At 41.6% G+C, this 20,185-nt stretch overlaps 1 protein-coding gene across 4 annotated transcripts in view; it reads right to left on the reverse strand.

Annotated features, from left to right (window-relative positions):
* ENOX1 (ecto-NOX disulfide-thiol exchanger 1) overlaps positions 1 to 20,185 on the reverse strand; it is a 369,755-nt gene that overhangs the window by 11,170 nt on the left and 338,400 nt on the right. For all 4 annotated transcript variants that reach the window (XM_055803033.1, XM_055803035.1, XM_055803032.1 and 1 more), the window contains 2 exons: positions 17,789 to 17,896; positions 13,005 to 13,061 (listed from right to left, as the gene is read on the reverse strand). In XM_055803033.1, the coding sequence (XP_055659008.1) occupies positions 13,005 to 13,061; positions 17,789 to 17,896 (165 nt within the window). The remainder of the gene's footprint in view (positions 1 to 13,004; positions 13,062 to 17,788; positions 17,897 to 20,185) is intronic.

Raw genomic sequence — 20,185 nt, forward strand, 5'->3', positions numbered from 1 at the left:
CTGAGTCCCACATGTAGATGCAACAAATTAAGAGTGTGACTCCTCCGAGAGCTGTAGTTGCCAGAGAAAGACATGGAAGTCCTGAAGAGTAGACGAGATGGGGTGACTTTCTACAGAGGGTGGTTGCAGGTACTGTAACAACGAAAGGCTAGCTCTACACTCCAGGGGACTAGTGGATCAGAAAGCCCCAGATGTTTAGGCTGGATGACTTGAGTCTTTCAGCTCGTCACTGGTTTCTTCCCCCACCATGGGAAAGTACAGTATTAAATAAAAAGTACTCAATCCAGACATCACTAATCCTCTATAGGCCAGTCTTGCATCAGTGCAAAAAAGGCAGATAGAATAGAAAATGTCTCCTCTTTCCTGGGGCTTCTCTCTTTAGCAAAAATGGTTCTGTTTAGCCTAAAAGGTTCTGTGATCCTGAAAACATATGCTAGCCAGCTTCCCTAAATATGGAGGGACTGAGGACTTGTCATTACCCATAAATGCTGACCAAATGCTGAGCAGGGCTTGAAGAGTAGCTGCCCTACCTGGAAACTACTCCTGCCAGAGTGCAGTTCCACATCACCCGTTGTTCAGGACTGCTTCAAAGGCAGAATATGGGATTTAATGAATGTGACATTGAAGACACCTGGCATGTGATCAGGATGCAAATGACAAATATCCAAAGAGCTGAAATACTCCCTCTGCTATCTGGGTAATCCAAACATTTGATAATCACCTTTAAATCTAGGGGGAATGATGACTGCTTGCATATTGTCTACAAAGGCCTCATTCCCTTTGTTGTAGTATACAGGATTCTGCAGAATTGTGTGGTGAGGGGGTAAAAATAATATTTCACCTTCTGAAAGGTCTAGTAAAGAAAAAAAAATATCCTACCAGCCTCTGGAAGAGTTTGCAGGATATGTTGGCATTTGTGCTATATGTACAAAGCCAATTGTATGAGGTATTAAAACAGTAGCAGAAGGAAAGACTAGATGTTGGCCACAGCAGGCATACGACAGAGCAAATGCTGAATGTTGCTAGATGTAAGGGATACACCACACTTTCTCATCAGCCAAGGGATTCAAAAAAGAAAATGAGTAGGAGGAAAAAACCCTATATATCTGAAACATAATAAAAAGTCTTGCAGGCTGTTAACAGCAGGGCAGAGAGATGCTGTAAGATTGAAAAGAAGAGGTAATGTTATGATTTTGATAGAGGAAAGAACCATGCACATGTGATACCAAATCTGCAGTCCTTAAGCTCTTGAAAGGCACACATGTACCCGTTCTGAGTCCACAGAACTGAGCTTAGACTTCAGACGTGCCTGCCCAAATGCTTATTGACGGCCAGGCGGGTTTGACAGTTCTGCTGCAAACACCGGTAGAAACTGGCCTGCAACATGAAGACTGCATATTTTTAATTTATTTTCATTTACCTGGAGATCTTTTAAGTCTAGTATAGTTGTGCTTGTTTTGCTGGTCTTTAAATGTACTTCAGGCCCACATCTGAAACTTTAATCTTGCTTTTTTAACCTGAATGAAGCCTAATTCAATTTCCAATCAAGTGAACAGAAGCCTTGCAATAGTTTCAATGTACATCAAGTCAGGCACCTTAAATCTATGGGGACATGCAAGACTGAGGTACAGGGCAAGTTCTGACAGTTTAAAAATGTTGTCAGTTGAGAATGGGCTACTGTCCTTGTCTATGTTCTTATCCATGGTGAATAGAAAATTCTTCAGTCCAAGCTGAGCTAAACTACAATGAAAGAACTTATTCAAATTTAACTTAAATCAAATTTCCTTGCAAATGTGGCAATTTATGAGTACACTCACAGATAGTGACCATGACTCAGATGATTATAGAATCACAAAATCACATAGGCAACCTTGGGATGTTTCTGGTCCATTCTCCTGCTCAAAGCAAGATCAGCTGCAGGATCAGAGTGTATGGATGGGCAACAAGGGGTAATGGTCCAATGCCTGGATAAGCCTCATCAGTTCCTCTGCAACATCCCAGTTCTGGCCTTCGTCAAACAATGTGGGAGGTGTCATCACCAGATGGGTACTTCCATTCCCTGCAGAAGGGATTTTCCAACCACTGTCATTTGCTGCTTTCTCCTGATAATTGTAATTAAAGTCTTACCTCCCGAAGCACAAAGCAGGACAGAGGCACCATCACAGATGGAGAAAGCCCAACAACCTAATCAGAGAAAAGACAGCCCCCTGATCCAGCTTCTGCCAGGGCTGTCACAGGAGACCGTCAGTCCCAGGGACTGAGCATGGCACCAATTAAGACCAGTCAACGGACATGTTCTCCAGATCATCTAACAGACTGAAGGGGAGCATTGCCTACAGGGACATGGGACTTGTTATGGGATACAGAGGAAGAGCATCTTGGTTTTGTACAAGACAGTTTAGTGTCCTTAGTGGGGGAACAAAAGGCAGGAAAAGGGACGGACCATGGTGGTTTGGGAAGGGGATAAAAGGGACTGGTCACATGTAAACAGGTTGCTGGTCAGTACACCTGTCTCACCATGCATTATATTCATTAAACTAAATTTCTAATTCTTTTCCTGGGTGACTCTCTATTCTCTGTGGTGTGCATGGATGTGTGTGAGGGGGTCTGGGTGCAGCAGCTGGAGTGGGCCCAAAGGTCAGAGGGCTGTGTGTCTGGGGTGCCGCAGTCAGAGAGACCAGAGTGTGTGCGTATGCTGCTCAGTCATCACTGGTGAGCATCCAGCCAGACTAGCCACTGAGTAGGTTAATAAGCTTGGGAGCTACCTTTTGAAATGACCATAGGTCTGGGATGGATCCAGGAGAGACCAGAGAGACTGCACATGACCTACTGGAGGGACCAGGGGCTCCAAGCCAGCCACTGGGAATGCTGTGGGGTATGGGGAATGACTAAAAGACCTGTTTGTGTGTGTGTATATACGAGGCAGGGGCCAGTTATGAGACAGACTGAGCGTCAAAGGCCAGTTACTGGAGGGATTCACACTGTACACATGTGTAAGTCTGCATATGTATTTTCCACCAATGGACCTTTATCCTGATCAGCCAGAAAGGGGAGCAAGATGAGGCCATCAGTACCGTTTGTTTATAAATGCTGAGTTTGCTGCAGGATTCAGTAACTCCCAAGAGCAGCAATGCTTCATTTGGGCCAAATGGCTCTAATTCTTCCTTTAATGGATCTTGTTCCTTTTCATGGGCTGCTACAGCACTGTGCTGTGCTGTCATGTGTGGAAATCTGGTTGAGTGTCTGAACTCTGAAAGTAACTCAGAATTCTCCAGGAACATCGTGTGTGTTACAAGCTCTTCTTTCAGCATGCCCTCTTACAGTGACTGTTTCTGACTCTCTGCTGACTACTCCTCTAAAAATACTCTAATGACTAGAAAATTGCTCATAATCTTTGATTAATAGAATTATTTTGTTGCTGCAAATGAATTGATCTTGCTAGCAAATTAACTACTTCCTAGAAATATCATATTTTACATGGCCCTGGTCAGTGTTGTGTCATGTATAATAAGAATAAGCCAAGAAACGAGGCATCCAACCACCTGACCAAAACCAGAGCTCTCACAAGCAGCCTATGCTACTTCTACAGTTAGCACCAGGTCAACAATTCAGTAAAAAAACCCTTGGCTGGTGGTGGTTTTTTCCAGGGTCTCAGAGGATCCTTCTCCTTCTACCATCTACCTAGTGATGCAGGACATATTTGCCATATGCTACACTGCTCTTAAATGTGGCTGGTCTATCATTAGAAATTATACAGACCAGGTGTCACCTTTCCATTCAGGTCAAGCCTAAACTTGATAACTTATTTTGTGCTATGCAAGAAACTAGTGTTGGTTTTGCCAGCCACAGGTCATTGTATTTACTTCGAAAGCATACTAATACAGAAATTTACTTCTAAAGTACACTAATATATAATGTACCATGACTGTAAATTTAAGAGTGCACCGATTAACAAATAAAGAGTTGACAGCTGGCTTAAAACAATTATCTGGCTTTAAAATTATAGAAACAACGAAGAAAAATTAGAACAGCGAATATAAGATCTTGCAAACGAAGCACTTCAAACACACCTCTATGGATCTAAGATTTGTTTGTCTGATTTATCCTACATGATAGAACTGTTTCCAAGAGTGAAGATTAATTGTATTATGGTGCTCTTGACAACCTATTTTTCCAATCCATTTGCCAGAGAGATGCTTTTAACTTTTTCATTACAAAGCTTTTACTATTATAACTTTCACCTGCTGAGTTTAGGCAACTAGCAATAATATGAAAATGCTTTTCTCATTGTCACTATCTCTTTATGTTGTTCTCATTGTATTTGAGCACATCTATTTTATGGGAAGGTACATATGCAAAATACAGATGACTAATATGAAAGTTACTTCATGCTTATTTATAAAAGTATGATCAGGTTGCTTCATTTTCTAAAGCTGGATTTATGTGTAGGTTCCTGATGACTTACCACAGATGTTTAATGTGATGTGAAGGTGGTTGTTTTGCAAGGGAAAAGGTAATTGTCATTTTGCATCCTTTGTGTTAGGGAGCTGCAGCACACCAGTGGTTGGCTGAACGAAAGCATTGCCTGCCCAGCAGCTCTGCTGAAGTCATTGTAGGAGGGGATACTTCATGCGTACTTGAGACTGAGAACTTATGAAAGCGCCTTCAAATGGTCTTTAACACAAATATTGCTCTAGCAATCTCCCCGAGAATGATGCACTTCTAAAAAAAAAGTTAGGAAAAAACCCACAGCTCATTTTCTTTCGGGGATGTGTAGAATTGTTTTGAAAATGCCTTTGTTAAAATAAAAGTAAGCAATTGGAGGGGTAAAGCCCAACCGTAAATGTTTTATGAGAGTGAATGGTTTTCAGCAAGGATTTGTATTTGAAAGTTATTAATTTTAGGTATCTGAAAACTGAGGGCAACCCCCATATTCACAGGAATCTCCACATCTGGAAACATGAAAAGTACTTGAAACAAACATTTTGGAGCTGTCATTCCTTGCGGGTAGATCTTGATTAAGATGATGAACATTCCCCAAGGAGGACTTTGGGGTGTTGGCTGACAAGAAGCTCAACATGACCCAGCAATGTACAACCCAGAAAGCCAACCATATCCTGGGCTGCATCAAAAGAAGCACGACCAGCAGGTGGAAGGAGGCAATTCTCCCCCTCTGCTCTCATGAGACCCCGCCTGGAGTACTGTATTCAGCTCTGGGACCCCCAACATAAGAAGGACATGGACCTGTTGGAGCAAGTCCAGAGGAGGGCCACAAAGATGATCAGAGGGCTGGAGCACCTGTGCTGTGAAGACAGGCTGAGAGAGTTGGGGTTGCTCAGCCCGGAGAAGAGAAGGCTCTGGGGACACCTTATAGCAGCCTGCCAGTGCCTGAAGGGGCCTACAGGGAAGCTGGGGAGGGGCTCTTACAAGGGCATGTAGCGATAGGGCAAGGGGGAACGGCTTTGAACTGAAAGAGGGTGGATTGAGATTAGGCATTAGGAAGAAATTCTTTCCTATGAGGGTGGTGAGACACTGGCAGAGGTTGCCCAGAGAAGCTGTGGATGCCCCATCCCTGGCAGTGTTCAAGGCCAGGCTGGATGGGGCTTTGAGCAACCTGGTGTAGTGGAAGGTGTCCCTGCCCGTGGCCGGGTGTTGGAACTGGATGGTCTGTAAGGTCCCTTCCAAGCCAAACCATTCTATGATTCTATGGTCCTTTGAAGATCCTGGGTTTACTGAAGTTCCTTTTTCACTTCTGTCACTTTTTCCTCTCTGTTCCTTGAAGGACTTTAGCAAGTTGGAGGGAGTGTGAATGTGGTGTACAACCCCCAGGACTGCAGTAGCAGGCGTATGGCTGAAGCAGAGGTGGTCCGTCATCCTTCAGGTGGTTGCGGGGGAGCCTGAGTGCTCTGACAAGCCAATCTGCCTCGTACACTGTGTGGGTTAAGCACACAGCTGCATATGTATAAGGCTGAATGTTACTCCTCACTAGAAATGACGGGATGACTTCTGTATACGTGTGCAGTATAAATACTGAGGGAAAATGCTTTGGGATGAAAGGCTGCACATAATGATCAGATATTATTAAAATGTCAGGTAGCTCCGGGCATTGAAGAACTGTCTCCCTGTGGAGCTCATATGAAATTTAAAGTAAAAAAACTTTTGTGATTTGCTGAGTGGGTGGCTGAATGGGTTTTATCATTGTGTCTCAGAGTTCTCTCTTCTTCTCCCTCAGATGACAGGAATTCAGTCCAATCAAAAGCCAAGTTATGATGCCACTCTGACACTTTTAATTAGGAACAAGGGAAGTGATGTGATTTCTTGCTGCACGTTAACGAAGGGGTTATTGCTACAGCCCAGATCTGCTTCAGGTAGCACACTCTGTGTCAGAATATACTTCTGTCTGCTGTAGTCATTTGCTCCCCGTAGGGTTAGATCGTGGCTGAAACTGCAGAGACTGTGATTCAGCCAGCAGAGAGATCTGCACTGTGCTAATGAAACTCTATTGCTGTCCTTTAACATGCTGAACCAGGGCTGGGGCGGCAAAGGGGGGAGCTTAGGGGGACTTGATCTATCAGTGTGTAAGAACTTCTGAAGGCTGAGCAGGCTTTTTGATAACATGGTCCTAAACAGCCAGTTAAACTCCTGTTATTTTTCAGGCCTTGCGGTATTGAATTCATGAGGTGGTCATTCCTCATGCCTGCCGCGGTAAGTAGGAAAGCTGCTGATCTGCGAACAGTCATAGCTGCTTGAATTTATCATACTCCACATGCCTTAAATTGAAGGAAATGAGAAGGAATGAGTGATGGAAGGACTACAAATAAATGCCTGGAATGGAAAAGGCAGGGAGCAAAGAGAGGCACAGCCACTCCTCACCCCCTAGTCCTGGCCCCACCAGGACAGAAGAACCAGACAGCAAACGGGTCCTTGTAATCCCTGGGGTCTTTACATCCTGCTCTGATCAGGTTACAGGGTCCTTGCACCTTCTTCTAATGATGTAACACACCCATAACGAGAAACCAAACCCCACACCTCTCTCTCCTCAAGGGGTTATCCTCACCCCTGCACCCCTGCTTGCCCTCTCTAGACTGCATTTCTTAAAGGAATTAGTTGACCTAATACGGTCTTGCAAAGGGGAGCAGTTACAACAGAGGGGCTGGAGAATGCACGTAGCCCACACTCTTTTTGCAAAATGCAGCTTTGGACCTTCTCAGGTGGAGGACAGAAGCAAACCCCAACTTCTGTCATCCTCTGTGGAGGATGTCACCCCAGAGCTCTCGGGTATGGAAAAACTGCCAGCATGCTCCCCCCACCCTCGGTTGTCATCACCTCATTTTTTGCAGCACCTACTCACTCCCATGTGCTCCAGAAATGCCTGCTGCAAGGCCAGAGGACCTCAGCAAAGCCAAGAAAGCTACTAAGTGACACATGGAAGTTTGCTGAGGCTGAGGTTCGCAGCTTACAAACCTGGGAAGCTCAGACAGAAAAGACACACTCATTTCCTGACATGTGCAAGCCCTGCACTGGGGTGTTCTGGCCTGTAACTTTAGGACCAAATTGCTCTTACATTATCCATGTTGAGCACATTTTTTATCACAAGCCTGTGCTGTTCTGGGAAAGGCAAGCCTTTTGAAGAGTGGGCTAGCTGAAGTCTTTTGAAGAGTGGGCAGAAATGGCTGTTGCACTATCAAGAAAGTGAAGCAAAACCATCAGCAGTCACTTGGGATCTTCATCAATAAGGGTGACCAACTTTTCTCCTGTAGTCTCAAACCACTGGGATGATGATTTGAGCAGGCATTGCACTCTTCTAGCTCCCTCTCCTCTGCTTGTGTCCAGGGGTCCTTTTCATCTCACCTGGTTTGATGTGAGGCAGTCAGCATGGTAGTGCCCCATCTTATGGCAGGTGTGTACTAACACATACGCTGACATGGGATGTTCACTGCAGGTACCCTTGGGTGCTTCCGTTAAAGGTTTGTGTAGTGAAGTGCAATAATTTAACTCTGATGAGTCTGATGGAATTACAGACTTCTGCAAAAATTGAAGTGGGTTAGCTTCTTAAATCCTTGCCCAGCTTGTTGCAAAAATAAGCCTCATTTAAGAGCTGTCTTTACTTCCCTTTGGTAAAGATCATCAGTGATTAACCAGAGTATGTGAAAAGAGAAAACTAGGGTGCAGTTACAAATAATGTCACTTTCAGTGCAGCACAAAGTTGAGCAATTTAGTAAAATGGTGGAAATATTTCACCCTGGATATACTCCTCCTTAGAGTCAGGGATCATCTGGTAACTGCTTGAAAAGCAGATACAGAGAGGGAAAATTAAGGGAAGATTCAACATCAAATGTAAGATGTTTGGTTGAACTTGAGAAATGCTCTGATAACAGCTTCAAGCATTCAAATGGAAAAATGCATCCCTTCTCAATATTATTGATTTCATGTCTGAAGAAAAAACCCACAGAATATTGTGTCCAAGCTGCTGGAGATGCTAACTAGAGGCATGAAGTCAAAGTCATTACTTTGTTCTACGAATAAAACTCAAGCAGAACAAAAAGCTGGTAAAAAACCTTGTGGTGAAATCAGCTTCACCCTCTGAAATATATTTATTTTATTAAGTCTTGGCAATAATGAAGTAACCTTAAAAGTCATCTGGTGAAATCCTTTTTTTTTTTTACATGATGGTAATTTAATTATTGACTTAAACAGAGTCAGGACTTTACCATGCAATTGCAATCTGGGCATTCAAAATGCCTCTGTGACCATGACCCATCTCTTACTGTGGTCTGACCTTGGAGGACTGATACTCTTGTCTACCATTTTATGGTACTTTTACAAAGGGTAGGAGTTATTCACAGGAGCTATCTAAGGAAGACAGATACCTGTCAAGGGAGAGCACCAAACTCCTAAAAGATCACTAAGTACTTCTAATATGAGGCTTGTGTAAAAATAATCTCCCTTTCTCCATTAGCAATAGAGGGATACCATGGATGTCAACCTTCCCACCCTCAAAACAGTGATAGAATCACCAGGGCTATACCCTGTCTCTGTATGCAGTGCCCTATGTATATTGAACTCAGCAGTGAGAAAAAGGAAATCTTTGATCAAAACAGGGAATTAACCTGTATACAAGAGGCTCCACAGAATGTTGCTGAACCTATAAAAACAGTGAAAGACTAAATTGCCTTTATAGAGTTAGCTGCAAAACATGTGATTAGTATTTTCAGTTTGCAAAATTTCTCTACTCGAGCACACCTCCCAAGCAAGATTTTTTTTTTTTCATGTTGGGACTAATCAGGTCCCAAGAGTCCAGGAACATCCTGGAAGAGGATTATATCTGAAATTATAATTGCCCATTGGCCATTAGTTTTTTCTTCAGTTAAGAAGATGTGAATTAAAGATCATTATATGCAGCAATGAAAAGGAAATTAAAAGGGGGGCAGATTAGAAGCAAGAAGCAATCTTTTCCTGATCACAGGGCTGAAGGAAATGAACACTCATTGACAGCACCTCTGGCAGTCCTGGGTGTCGGAGTCTCTCTTAACACCAGGCCAGGATCTCGGGCTCTGTGTACCGCTTGAGCCTGACACTTGGCCTTTCCTGACATAGAGTATTGCTGGGAAATGTCAACAGCCATAACAAATATTACTACATGTACCTGGCAAATCACTCATGAAACACCCTTAGGACTGTTTACAGAGCCTTGCAAGATGGTTTTGCTTTCTGGAAATAACAGATGTACTGGCAATACACTAAAATTTCATGTTTTCCCCTCCCCCCCAGATTTGTGTGTGAACTGCCATGGCAGAGAGGGCAACACTGCAATTGCTCCAGCCTCTTAGTTAACTGTGTTCAATTCTCCTGCAAAAAAACAAGAGGGGAAAAAAAAAAAAAAAAAGAAGATTCATCCATTTATAGGTTGGGTGCATTTCAGGAGGGATGTTTTTCTTTTTCCAATGGTGTTCAGATCTTTATTTCCCTTTCAGGATGGTCTCACATAATGGAAAAGTTGAAGACACACCACAACAGGTCTAAGTATATATTTTTATCTGTATGCTTTTGCTAGGAAAAAAACATTTCCAGGTTTTAGTTTAAGGAACAATATTTTCTAAGGTAAAATACGATGCAGAGCAGTGCCATCAAAAGAAAGCCTGAGGACTGCAGAAAATAATCTTTTTAAGGTTACAGTATGGGCTTTCTTGATGTGTATGCAGTGTGCCTAAAGTTCCTACTGTCCTTTCTAGGAGCCTGATTTTCTGCAGAGTATGTAATCTAAATATGCCATAGTGTGAAGATTAGATTGTGTGTTCAGTGTATAGACATACGTTGCCATTTTTCCTTACCAACACCTCCCACTGTTGCTCGGCATGTAGAGGTATTTCACTTGCTGAATTCAGCCTGCCAACTGTAACAAATATGTCCTAATCCCATTATATGCATCACAGTTCACTAACAGCCACGTAGGAGCCACCAAGCCTTTTTCTCTTTGATCAGCTCAGATTTGCACACTGGCCAAGGGCAAGAACCATGAAGTCTGCTGAGAATAGATGTGGAGAGGCAACCTGCAAGGCACAACACCTGAGCACTACATATTTGATATAAATGACAATTGTTCAACTACCATTTTACAAAGTTCATTACTGTAGCAAATGCTTCAACATCAGTTGTTTCCCTCTGTTTCTCTATTTCTCATCCCCCTGCACTCAGCACCGGTGAGGCCGCACCTCGAATCCTGTGTTCAGTTTTGGGCCCCTCACTGCAAGACAGACACTGAGGTGTTGGAGCGTGTCCAGAGAAGAGCAACGGAGCTGGTGAAGGGTCTGGAGCACAAGTCTGGTGAGGAGCAGCTGAGGGAACTGGGGGTGTTTGGCCTGGAAAAAATGAGGTTCAGGGGAGACCTTATTGCTCTCTACAGCTGCCTGAAAGGAGGGTGTAGCAAGATGGGTGTCAATCTTTTCTCCCAGATAACAAGTGACAAGGACAAGTGGAAATGGCCTCAAGTTGTGCCAGGGAACATTTATATTGGATGTTGGGAAAAATTTCTTCACTGAAAGGGTTATCAAGCACTGGAACAGGCTGCCCAGGGAAGTGACTGAGTCACCATCCCTGGAAGAATTTAAAAGACATGTAGATATGGCACTTACAGACATGATTTAGTGGTGGACTTGGCAGTGTTAGGTTAGTGGTTGGACTCTATGATCTTAAAAGTCCTTTCTAACCTAAATGATTCTATGATCCTATGATTTCCATTTCTGCTGCTGTGCTTTCTCTGACTTCATGGTGGCATAATTTTTGGATTACACGGCTGCAACTGTTACTTAATAACTGTAGCTGTCTGGTCTCCCTTTTCACCATTATTTTAGGTACTGACTTCTTTTCTTAGGAGGGTAACATTGCTATGAGGTCATCATGGGAAGAGCTTATAGAAACGTGGGACAGAAAATAGAGTTTCTATCCTATGGAAAATTCAGGCATTTCAACAATTCCTACAACTACAAACTGGAACAAAATATTAAATTTTGAAAAATCTACCATTAACCAAAGATACTGAAATATTTTGGTTTAGATATCTGGGAATGATGTACCAAAACACTCTCTTTATGCAATTATAAAGTTTCATTTTAATGCTATTTCAACTTCTATATTATAGGCCTTCTGTTTTATCCAGTTATATATGAGCCTCGTACATATGAGTATATATATGAATATATGAGTATATATACAAGTGGAAGCTGTTAGGTAATTTTCCTTTAAAACATTTCAATCCTTTAAAACATTGTTTTATCCACATTTTTGGAGAGGAAGCAAGTTCCTTTAGAAAGTATCTAAGTCTTACATTTCTAAATTCCTTTAGGAAACCTGCAACCAGCTGTTGTACAATGACAAGGTTTTAGGTAGCAAATGTGAGCATTTCAAGATCATTGGTGGATTAATGTCTTTATTTTGGTTTGCAAACAGAATCTTTCAAAGGGGCAATGAGACACTGTGCAGACAGACTGCAATTGCAGATTGGTTGGAGCTATCAGACAGTATTGAATGTCTCCTGTCCAAATGCTGAGAGCTATGAGGCTTTATCGACTTCACTGCGGAAACAGACCACAATGAATGAGATTCAGGAAAGGATTAAAAAAGAGAGGACAACATTTCCTTATCACAAAGCAGCCCACAGAATTTGAGCATTCCATTCAGGTTTAAAATAAAACTGTTTTCCTGGCTGTGCCATTGGACAACACATTGACTAAAATAGATGTTAAAATATATTAGTGTTCAGACTGCTGCTAGTTCTCTTGGCTAGGAGGAAGATACCGTATATAATCAATTTTAATTTTCATATGTTTATGACAAAGCACAAAGCTCGACAGTTTGGATGACAAACATTTCAGGAAAGTTTTCCTTTTTTCTCTTTCCCCTTATCCAAATTGCTGTTGTGACTGCAATTATTAAGGGAAGAACAGAAGCATGTTTTTGGCAGCAGGTTTTAAAAACACATGACCTTAACAAGTCCTTTAACGATTTTGGACAAAATAATCATCCAGTGAATTAATTTAGTCCTCTTGTGCAAATTAACTGTTTCCAAATTATACACGGATATGAATCACTTCACTCAGAACTGAAATCTGGCCAGACTTGCTCAGCTGCAAAGTGGCAGCCACAGAGACAAACAGTGTAACTTTGTAGCTTGAGTAATCCTGGACAGGACACTAAGGCAAAGCATTTCTCTTGTCGTTTCCATGGTATCTTTAACACCCACATACAGCAAGTAGGACATCGGCTGTTAAAGTCTCATCCAAATAAATCCTACAAAGTAAATTGCATGGAACCCAATTTATCTACCTCGAAATGAAGTTTGCTGGGATTTGAACCTATGGCTTCCAGAAAAACAGGCACTTCAAACCTGATGTGCAAATCGTTCATCCATTCTATCAGCTTCAAGACATAAATAGTAAATTGAGACTATACGCATGCATATATATATATATATATATATAAATCTATGCATAGATAGCTGTACCTACATTTGCTTGAGATTCATCATGTTCATTGATTTCTGCTAATTCCTTGGCACTTTTTAACTGCAAAGAGTGAACAAAAAACAAAACAGAACAAAGCAAGCACTTTACTTGAGTATTTCACACTGTTATCTTTGATTTATTTGAAGGAGCATTTTATAAAGCTTGCAATGAGAAAACCAGATGGAGCATATAATTCTAATGAGTTTTTGCTCAAACCATTTTGAAACCAACATACTTAAGGCTTGATAGGTTGGGGGTAAAAAAAAAAGAAAATAATAAGACTGGGTCATTATTTTTTAAATAATAAGATTAGAAAGTAGTTTCAAGGCATAAAAAGTACACAGAATTGGCTCTTAAGAATAATAAACGATTTCATTTCCCATTCTTGTCGCTATTCATTTAAACTTTACAATATTTGCAAGTTGCCACTAGCTAAATAGTGTTTTGCTAATGATTACTTTTGAATGATATATTTTTAGATGTTTAAAATGCCAAAGTGCTACTGTATGTTTCCTTCCTGAGGAAACATCTAAGTAACTGACATGGCTCCTGGGTATGATGGAAAAGAAGTTGAGAAGAACAGTTCTTTTATTTAACCAGTGGCACGAAGAACCGAGACACTGCCAATTCCAAATATATGATCTGAACCAAAACTTCTTTTTTCCTCCTGAATTAGCTTTTGGGGGGAAATCCAGGATTACACTGGGGGTTGTAAAAATCACTCCCAAGAGATCTAAGTAATGTCCTACCTCATGTCTCCAGCCACAGTGAAATACACAGTCATTCATCCTGTGACTGAGCAAACAGAGAGGAGGAGACACCGCAGCTCTCCTGTGCCTATAAGCCATAGAGGTTTGTACACTTAGACGAAGTCCTCAGAACCATTTGCTCTTTAGGCAAAATCTCTGAAAAGTCATACTTTTATTCCAACTTAATTCAGAGTAGATATCTGGGGGTCGGTAGCAGGGTGGGGGAAGATGGGGAACAATAAGCAGAACTTTCCTCTGCATTCCTTGTTTTTTGCCAAAGAAGCTGGTGTTGATGTAACTGTTGATGATACAACTGTGATCCTGAATGACAACAGTCCAAAAATCCAGGTGAAATTGAACACTATTATGTTTCAATTAGGTGTCTGACCCAGAAGCATTGGTGGACTACCACCACAGGTACCTTCATCATCTTTTTGCCATGGGGCAGCAATGACTGAACTGTGTATGACTCAGTTCCTGGCTTCTCACAGTTTCCAATCTGACAATTAAGGTAAGCAGGACATGGTCTCTGCATACCTTATTATGCAAGGCTGTAAAATGCACCGGTTTAGGAACTGCTGTTCAAGCCACTAAACCAGTCCTGATGGAGAGGGAAGGGGCTAGCAATCCTTGATAAAGTATTACAAAGGATAGCTGGGGACTGCAAACTCATCAGGTCTCCTGGTTCAATTCACTGATATTCATCTTTCAATACCCTTGAAAACTCTGCAATTTATACTGACAGCAGGGTGATGCATTTCCAATGAATGCTACATGTTTTCCCCACACTGGAAAAAATAACCATCTTGTGAAACCACCTCACTGTGAGGATGGCTGGTAGGAACAAGCAGAGATGGCTGCTTCCAGTCAAGCACCAGAATTAGGTATTTCTGTATCACAGTGTGACTGAAAGAGCCATTTCCCGATTCTGCCAATTCTTCATTATAGAAATTCACCTCACACGAGCAGCCCTGTTGAGTTCAGCTGAATTACTCATCTGAATATGAGTTCAGAAGAACATGGTCGGGTATGTAAAATTGTTCTGCATGCTGATGCCACATTCTGAGCACTTGAGGAGTGCTGTTCATTACTTACTTTTTGCCTTTCCTTTTCCAGGTTGATAAAGTGCCATCACCCCTTGGTGACTGCCAGCTCCTTGGGCAATGCTCCGCATGCGTTCTGCTGGTGACACACTACTCCTCCATGAACCACATGTGCATTTGACCGGGGAAGTGGGCTCAGTCTCTAGCCTCCATTGGTCTGGCAGGCTTTCATCCTACCATGGTTTCCCGCTATCATCGCCCTGTCACTGCTCCACCAGTTAATCTAATGCAGACAGGATGCTTGAGCATCTCCATCTTTTGTATCGCATGCCATGCTCTGAACAGGATGCCAGAGCTCAAGCAAGAAGGTGCTAGCATCCACATCTACACTAGGACCACTGCAACAGGAAGCGGAGGTGGACCAGTGGAGATAATGGGGGAAAACTTATGGATAGAAAATGTGCAGCTGCATTACCACAGGTTAAAGGGGTAAAGTCCCTTTTTTTCCAATATCATTTTTTTCTAAATTAAAGTTTAAATTATATTCTTCTCTCACATCCTAAATACTGAAGTGTTGGAATAGAAACCTCAGAAAAAACATACAATATTGGATAAACAGGACTTGCCTTACCCTCTAGGCCAGCTCCATTGCAGGTTGGTGGTGAGTGTGATGTTACCAGCAGAGAGTATGCTGAGGGAAAACACTGAACTAGTGCCATTAAAAACTAAGGGCCTGCTTGAAAGGAAAGGAGAAGGGCTGAGGAGTCAGAAGTCTCTGATAAGTCTAATGTCACTGTGGGGTAGTTCTGACCCAAACCAGTGGGTGTGAATCTGTCTGATAACCAGAGCTGGCAGGCGTGGGCCAGATCTGATCCAGAAGCCTTTTGGCTACAGTAATGCAATATGGTGCACAAGCAAAGAGGACATCTCCCAGCATGACGTCCCCACCTGGTAGCGGCTGGGTTGGTGCAACTGGATCAGTATAAGATGTGCTGAGCCAGCAGACATGCTCTGACACAGCTGCACCTCTGTGTGAACATGCCCGTGGTGAGGCAATGTGGGATCCCTCTGCCAGCTTGAGATGAAAAGGTAGACTTTAGCTAGCATGTCACAAAATCACGTCATACAGTCAAGGTGGTAGCCCAGTGCTATTTATTTTTGAAATAAATGTTCATATTTACTTGACTCGGCCGGATGATTTTCAATACCCATTGTGGATAAAACACACAGATGAACTGTGATACTTCTAAAAGAAAGCTGTGAGCTTTGGCAAGTAGAGGTCATTAGTGCTAGGGCTTCTGCTGTTCTGGAAAGTTTTGGAACTGGCTCAGGGTTGTTGGAGAAGCATGCTTGCTGTGTAGCACTCCTTAGGAATTCTGGCTACTTACAGTCTTGGCCTTAGGCATGTTTCAGAGCTAATTCTCAAGAGAAATGCAGATCTATCCTGCCTTTCTTCCAGCTACTGTTTTGTCTGTCTGCCTAGCAGGAGCGCACATTTGATTCGCAATTAGTAGGAGTCTACAGAGATTCAAAAGTCTGCCCTGGTGGTCCCTGCTGGGGCCTAGTATTGTCAGATCTTCCTGTATGTTTTTGCAGCATTTGATTGCTACCAAGATGTAAAATAACTTCATGCAATTTCATTTTTTCTAAGTATTTTATAACGCTATACTTTGAATGCCATGTAAAAATGGAAATGAGATACAATTAACTCAAGAGATTGGGTGAATTCTGTGTTTATAAAGATTCTGTCATTACCAAATTCATTCTTCCTCATGGCATTTTGTGTAATAGTCTTGCATCAGCTCTCATTTAGAAGGTTATCTCTCTAACCATAAGTGCTAAAAACATGTATCTGAACATAAAATATTCATTTTTTTCCAGAATTTACATTATTAGTTTCTAGAATATATTTGTCACTAGATATATTCAAAGAGAAATATTTCAAAGGGGAACAATGTCACAGCTTTCATGATGAGAATTAAAAAAATCTGAAATAAGCATAATTTATTTTTCCCAATATGTACATTAAATGTATAAATCTGTCTGCAGACATATTTAGACATACATGCTGAAAAATCCTGAACATAAGGATCATCAGCATTTTGAATCTCTGCCATCTAAGCAATTCAGATCCCACAGTCTTTAAACTGCATATACCTAACAAAGTCACCAAATATTTTAGCTCAGAGTTTATATAGAAGGGATTCAAATAAGGTCTCAAAGCAGAGACTGTGCAGTACAGGTGGGGATTGTGATTTCAGTAAATCCAATCCACATGGTCTATACAAGACAAAATATATTTGAGCACACTATGCTTGCACACAATGACCGGCTTCATCTCCAAATTTACAGATTTATCACTAGATTTTCTTTTTGCTGTGTAACTATCCATCTTACCATACTTCTAAAACAATACTATCAAATACACTTCTCAGTGTCACAGAACACCTTAGTATCAAAGAAGGTGTGATAATCAGATTTATAGAGGTTCGCTTCTCACTGCTTGAATATGTGCATTTGTTACTATTTTTTTAGTGCCATAATGATAAAGTTTTTTCTTTACTCATATTTGCATGAATAACAGAGGACATGCCAAGCTCTTTTTTTCTTTTTTCCCCCAATTCTAGTCTCAAAAGAAAGAGCTGTTTTATTTCAGGGATATTTAACTCTCACAACATTTTTTTAATTCAGAGCAAAAACACTCATTACTGATATCTATGAAGAACAATGTAAGAGGAAAAGTTACTCAAGACATGAAATTCAGTATTGGATACTATAAAATAAGGGTCCTTTTTCACTGTTCTCTCAAACTCTGTGTTAGCCTCAGCTGCATTCACAAACACTAATCAAAGCGGACACACAGGCTATTTAGGTTATTTATTGCTCACAGCATATTCTGTGGTCAGACTTCTATGGATTTTGGAGGTGAAGCCATGAGTCTTCCATCCCCTTAGCATGCCTAAGCCAGCATTCTTCTGCCACCAGAAACACTCACCTGTTCCTGCAGGACTTTAAGCATTGCTTGTGTATGTGTTTGCTCTTCCTTGGCTTGTTCCAGTTCGGATTTTTTGTTATTTAATTCTTCCTGTATGCTCAGCAATTGCTGCACAAACAAAAGAAGTTTCTGGTTAGCATCATTTGGATCCAAAGTGGTTTTAAATCCTCAGTTTGATAAATCCTCATTTCAGACAATGCTTTGCAGTCTGCTCCCACATTTATTACTGTTGCATAATCTGCTGTGTCTAAATGGACCAGAGGCAAATTATTTTCATCTGCATCTCCTTCTGCAGCAGTGCTCCACAAGTAATGCATCTGTTAATGTGTGTTAAGCTATTTCTTGCATTAAAGCAGAAATTCCTGGTACAGTATATCACCCACAGCGTGACTGTCACATTCATCTGAACCAAAATCTTATTTGTAGAAGTATATGCGGCGGTTTTAATAATACTAGGGTAAACACCATGGTACATAAATAATGTAAAAGCACAGCCCTTTAATATAATTAGACACTGGCCCACAGCCATTTTCATTCTATGCAAAGCAATATTCTAGAAAACTTTCACACTGAGTTGCCAAGAAGACAAAACCTTTCCTTTTTTTCCCTTGCTGTGGTATTTTATTAGATCAGGAAAACTGACACCTTACAACCGATATATCAGCCAGGAAGACTGCCAATCTGAACTGTCAAAACAAAAAGCTATGACCAAAGCCTATTTTTATGAAGACAATTCTGGGATGTAGGGGCATCTTTAAAAGCCCATGTCCCCTGGTCTTGGCTAGCTTTAGGTTATGCATAGATATATTGTGACTGTCAAGAGCAGGTCAGTAGACAATTCTGAAATAATTACATGTTTTTGTATTGATGTGATGAATGATAGACATGCAGAACAGCAAGAGGAGATAAACATGAGATTAAACAGGAGTTTATGGTGCTTTCCCTTAATGATCAAGAAAGGAAACTATATTTTACTGGGGCAACATACCGCTTGTAAGCACACTCCTTTTTAAGGACTGCTTGAATGAGGAACTGCTTTACTAACTTGCGTTATTGATCTAACCATGTATCTAAGCATCTACAGCTCAGTTTATGCTTGTGCTTAGGACTGGTAACTCTGACTCAAACAGATGTTGCCGGTGTTCAGCATCTTGGTAAATTACAGATAGCAAAGCTAGAAATAGTCTCTGGCTTTGTTCCACTGCACTGGAAGTCCCAGGCATCAAAGGACTTGCTGCCAGTATTGTTTTCAGAGCTGCTTGGAAACAGATGACATTTCAGGCACTGATGGAGTTATTGGTAGTGTATTTCTGTTGTAAGGGAACACCAGTATGATGGATTAATTCAGCCACTGAAGTAAAAATACACATGGGTATATGTCTGATTATATCTCACACACTCTACAGTCCAGCTGGGTTAGTTTTTTGATGGATCTTGCCACCTGCACTGCTCCCTGGGAGCCTTCAAGAGACATTCAGGTATGTGTATTCACTCTACCATAGCACAAGAGCATATAAAATCTCAAGATTTTACATGAAATAAGAAGGTCTGTTCCACTGAGACTCTTGCCCAACCAACTGTTGTGTGGGAAGCTCTACTTTGGTATTTCTTGACCAGGGATGGATTGCTACCTCAGGTCTGTGTTCATCTTGCCTGTCGGGTATTACTCCCTACATTTTCAGAGATACACTGAATTTGTGTATACTGTTATATTTCACACACTGATACCCATGCAGATCCTTAGCACAGTTAGAGTTTTCCAGACATTTCATAACTTTTTAGCCCAGAAGGGACCATTTGGTTACTTCACATAACCTCCTGTTACTACAGACCATTAAGCTTCACCCATGATAGCTCTAGCTGACGCCTGTAACTTAGAAAGAAGGAACTCCAATCCTTGGAAGAGAAGCAGAGCATACAAGACACCAGAAAGATAGCATAAGCCCTTTCAAGGGTCACTAGCTGAGACACCTGAAGTTTGGTAAGCAGATGTGTCACCTAATGAGGGCTTGTGAAATGTCCTCTCCTTCCCAGCTGCAACCTGTTTGACCTTACACACCTGAACATGGCAAGGGTTGTTAAGAGAAAGGAGCTTTTGCCTGCCATCTCAAAGTCTTTTCTGAGTGTTATGTCTCACCAGTGTGCCCAGCCTATGATGATTCAAAGGGAGGAGCCAAAACGAACAGAATGATCTTCATACACAGACAGGAATGCATCTAGCTGATTATGTATTGGGGGAGGAAAGCTCTTCTTTTTGTCTCCAGGCAATCAGCTGAAACCTTGAAGCATGGGACTTAATTATCTTCATTATCTCAGCGCAGTGTTACAAGTACTTGGGAGTCTGAGGGGGATCTCACAAGAGATCTTGTTTGCTCCACAGCCTCTTAAAGGAACTGC

This window comes from Falco peregrinus, chromosome 4 (genome assembly GCF_023634155.1).
Source record: "Falco peregrinus isolate bFalPer1 chromosome 4, bFalPer1.pri, whole genome shotgun sequence".
In the NCBI taxonomy this organism is placed as follows: domain Eukaryota; kingdom Metazoa; phylum Chordata; class Aves; order Falconiformes; family Falconidae; genus Falco; species Falco peregrinus.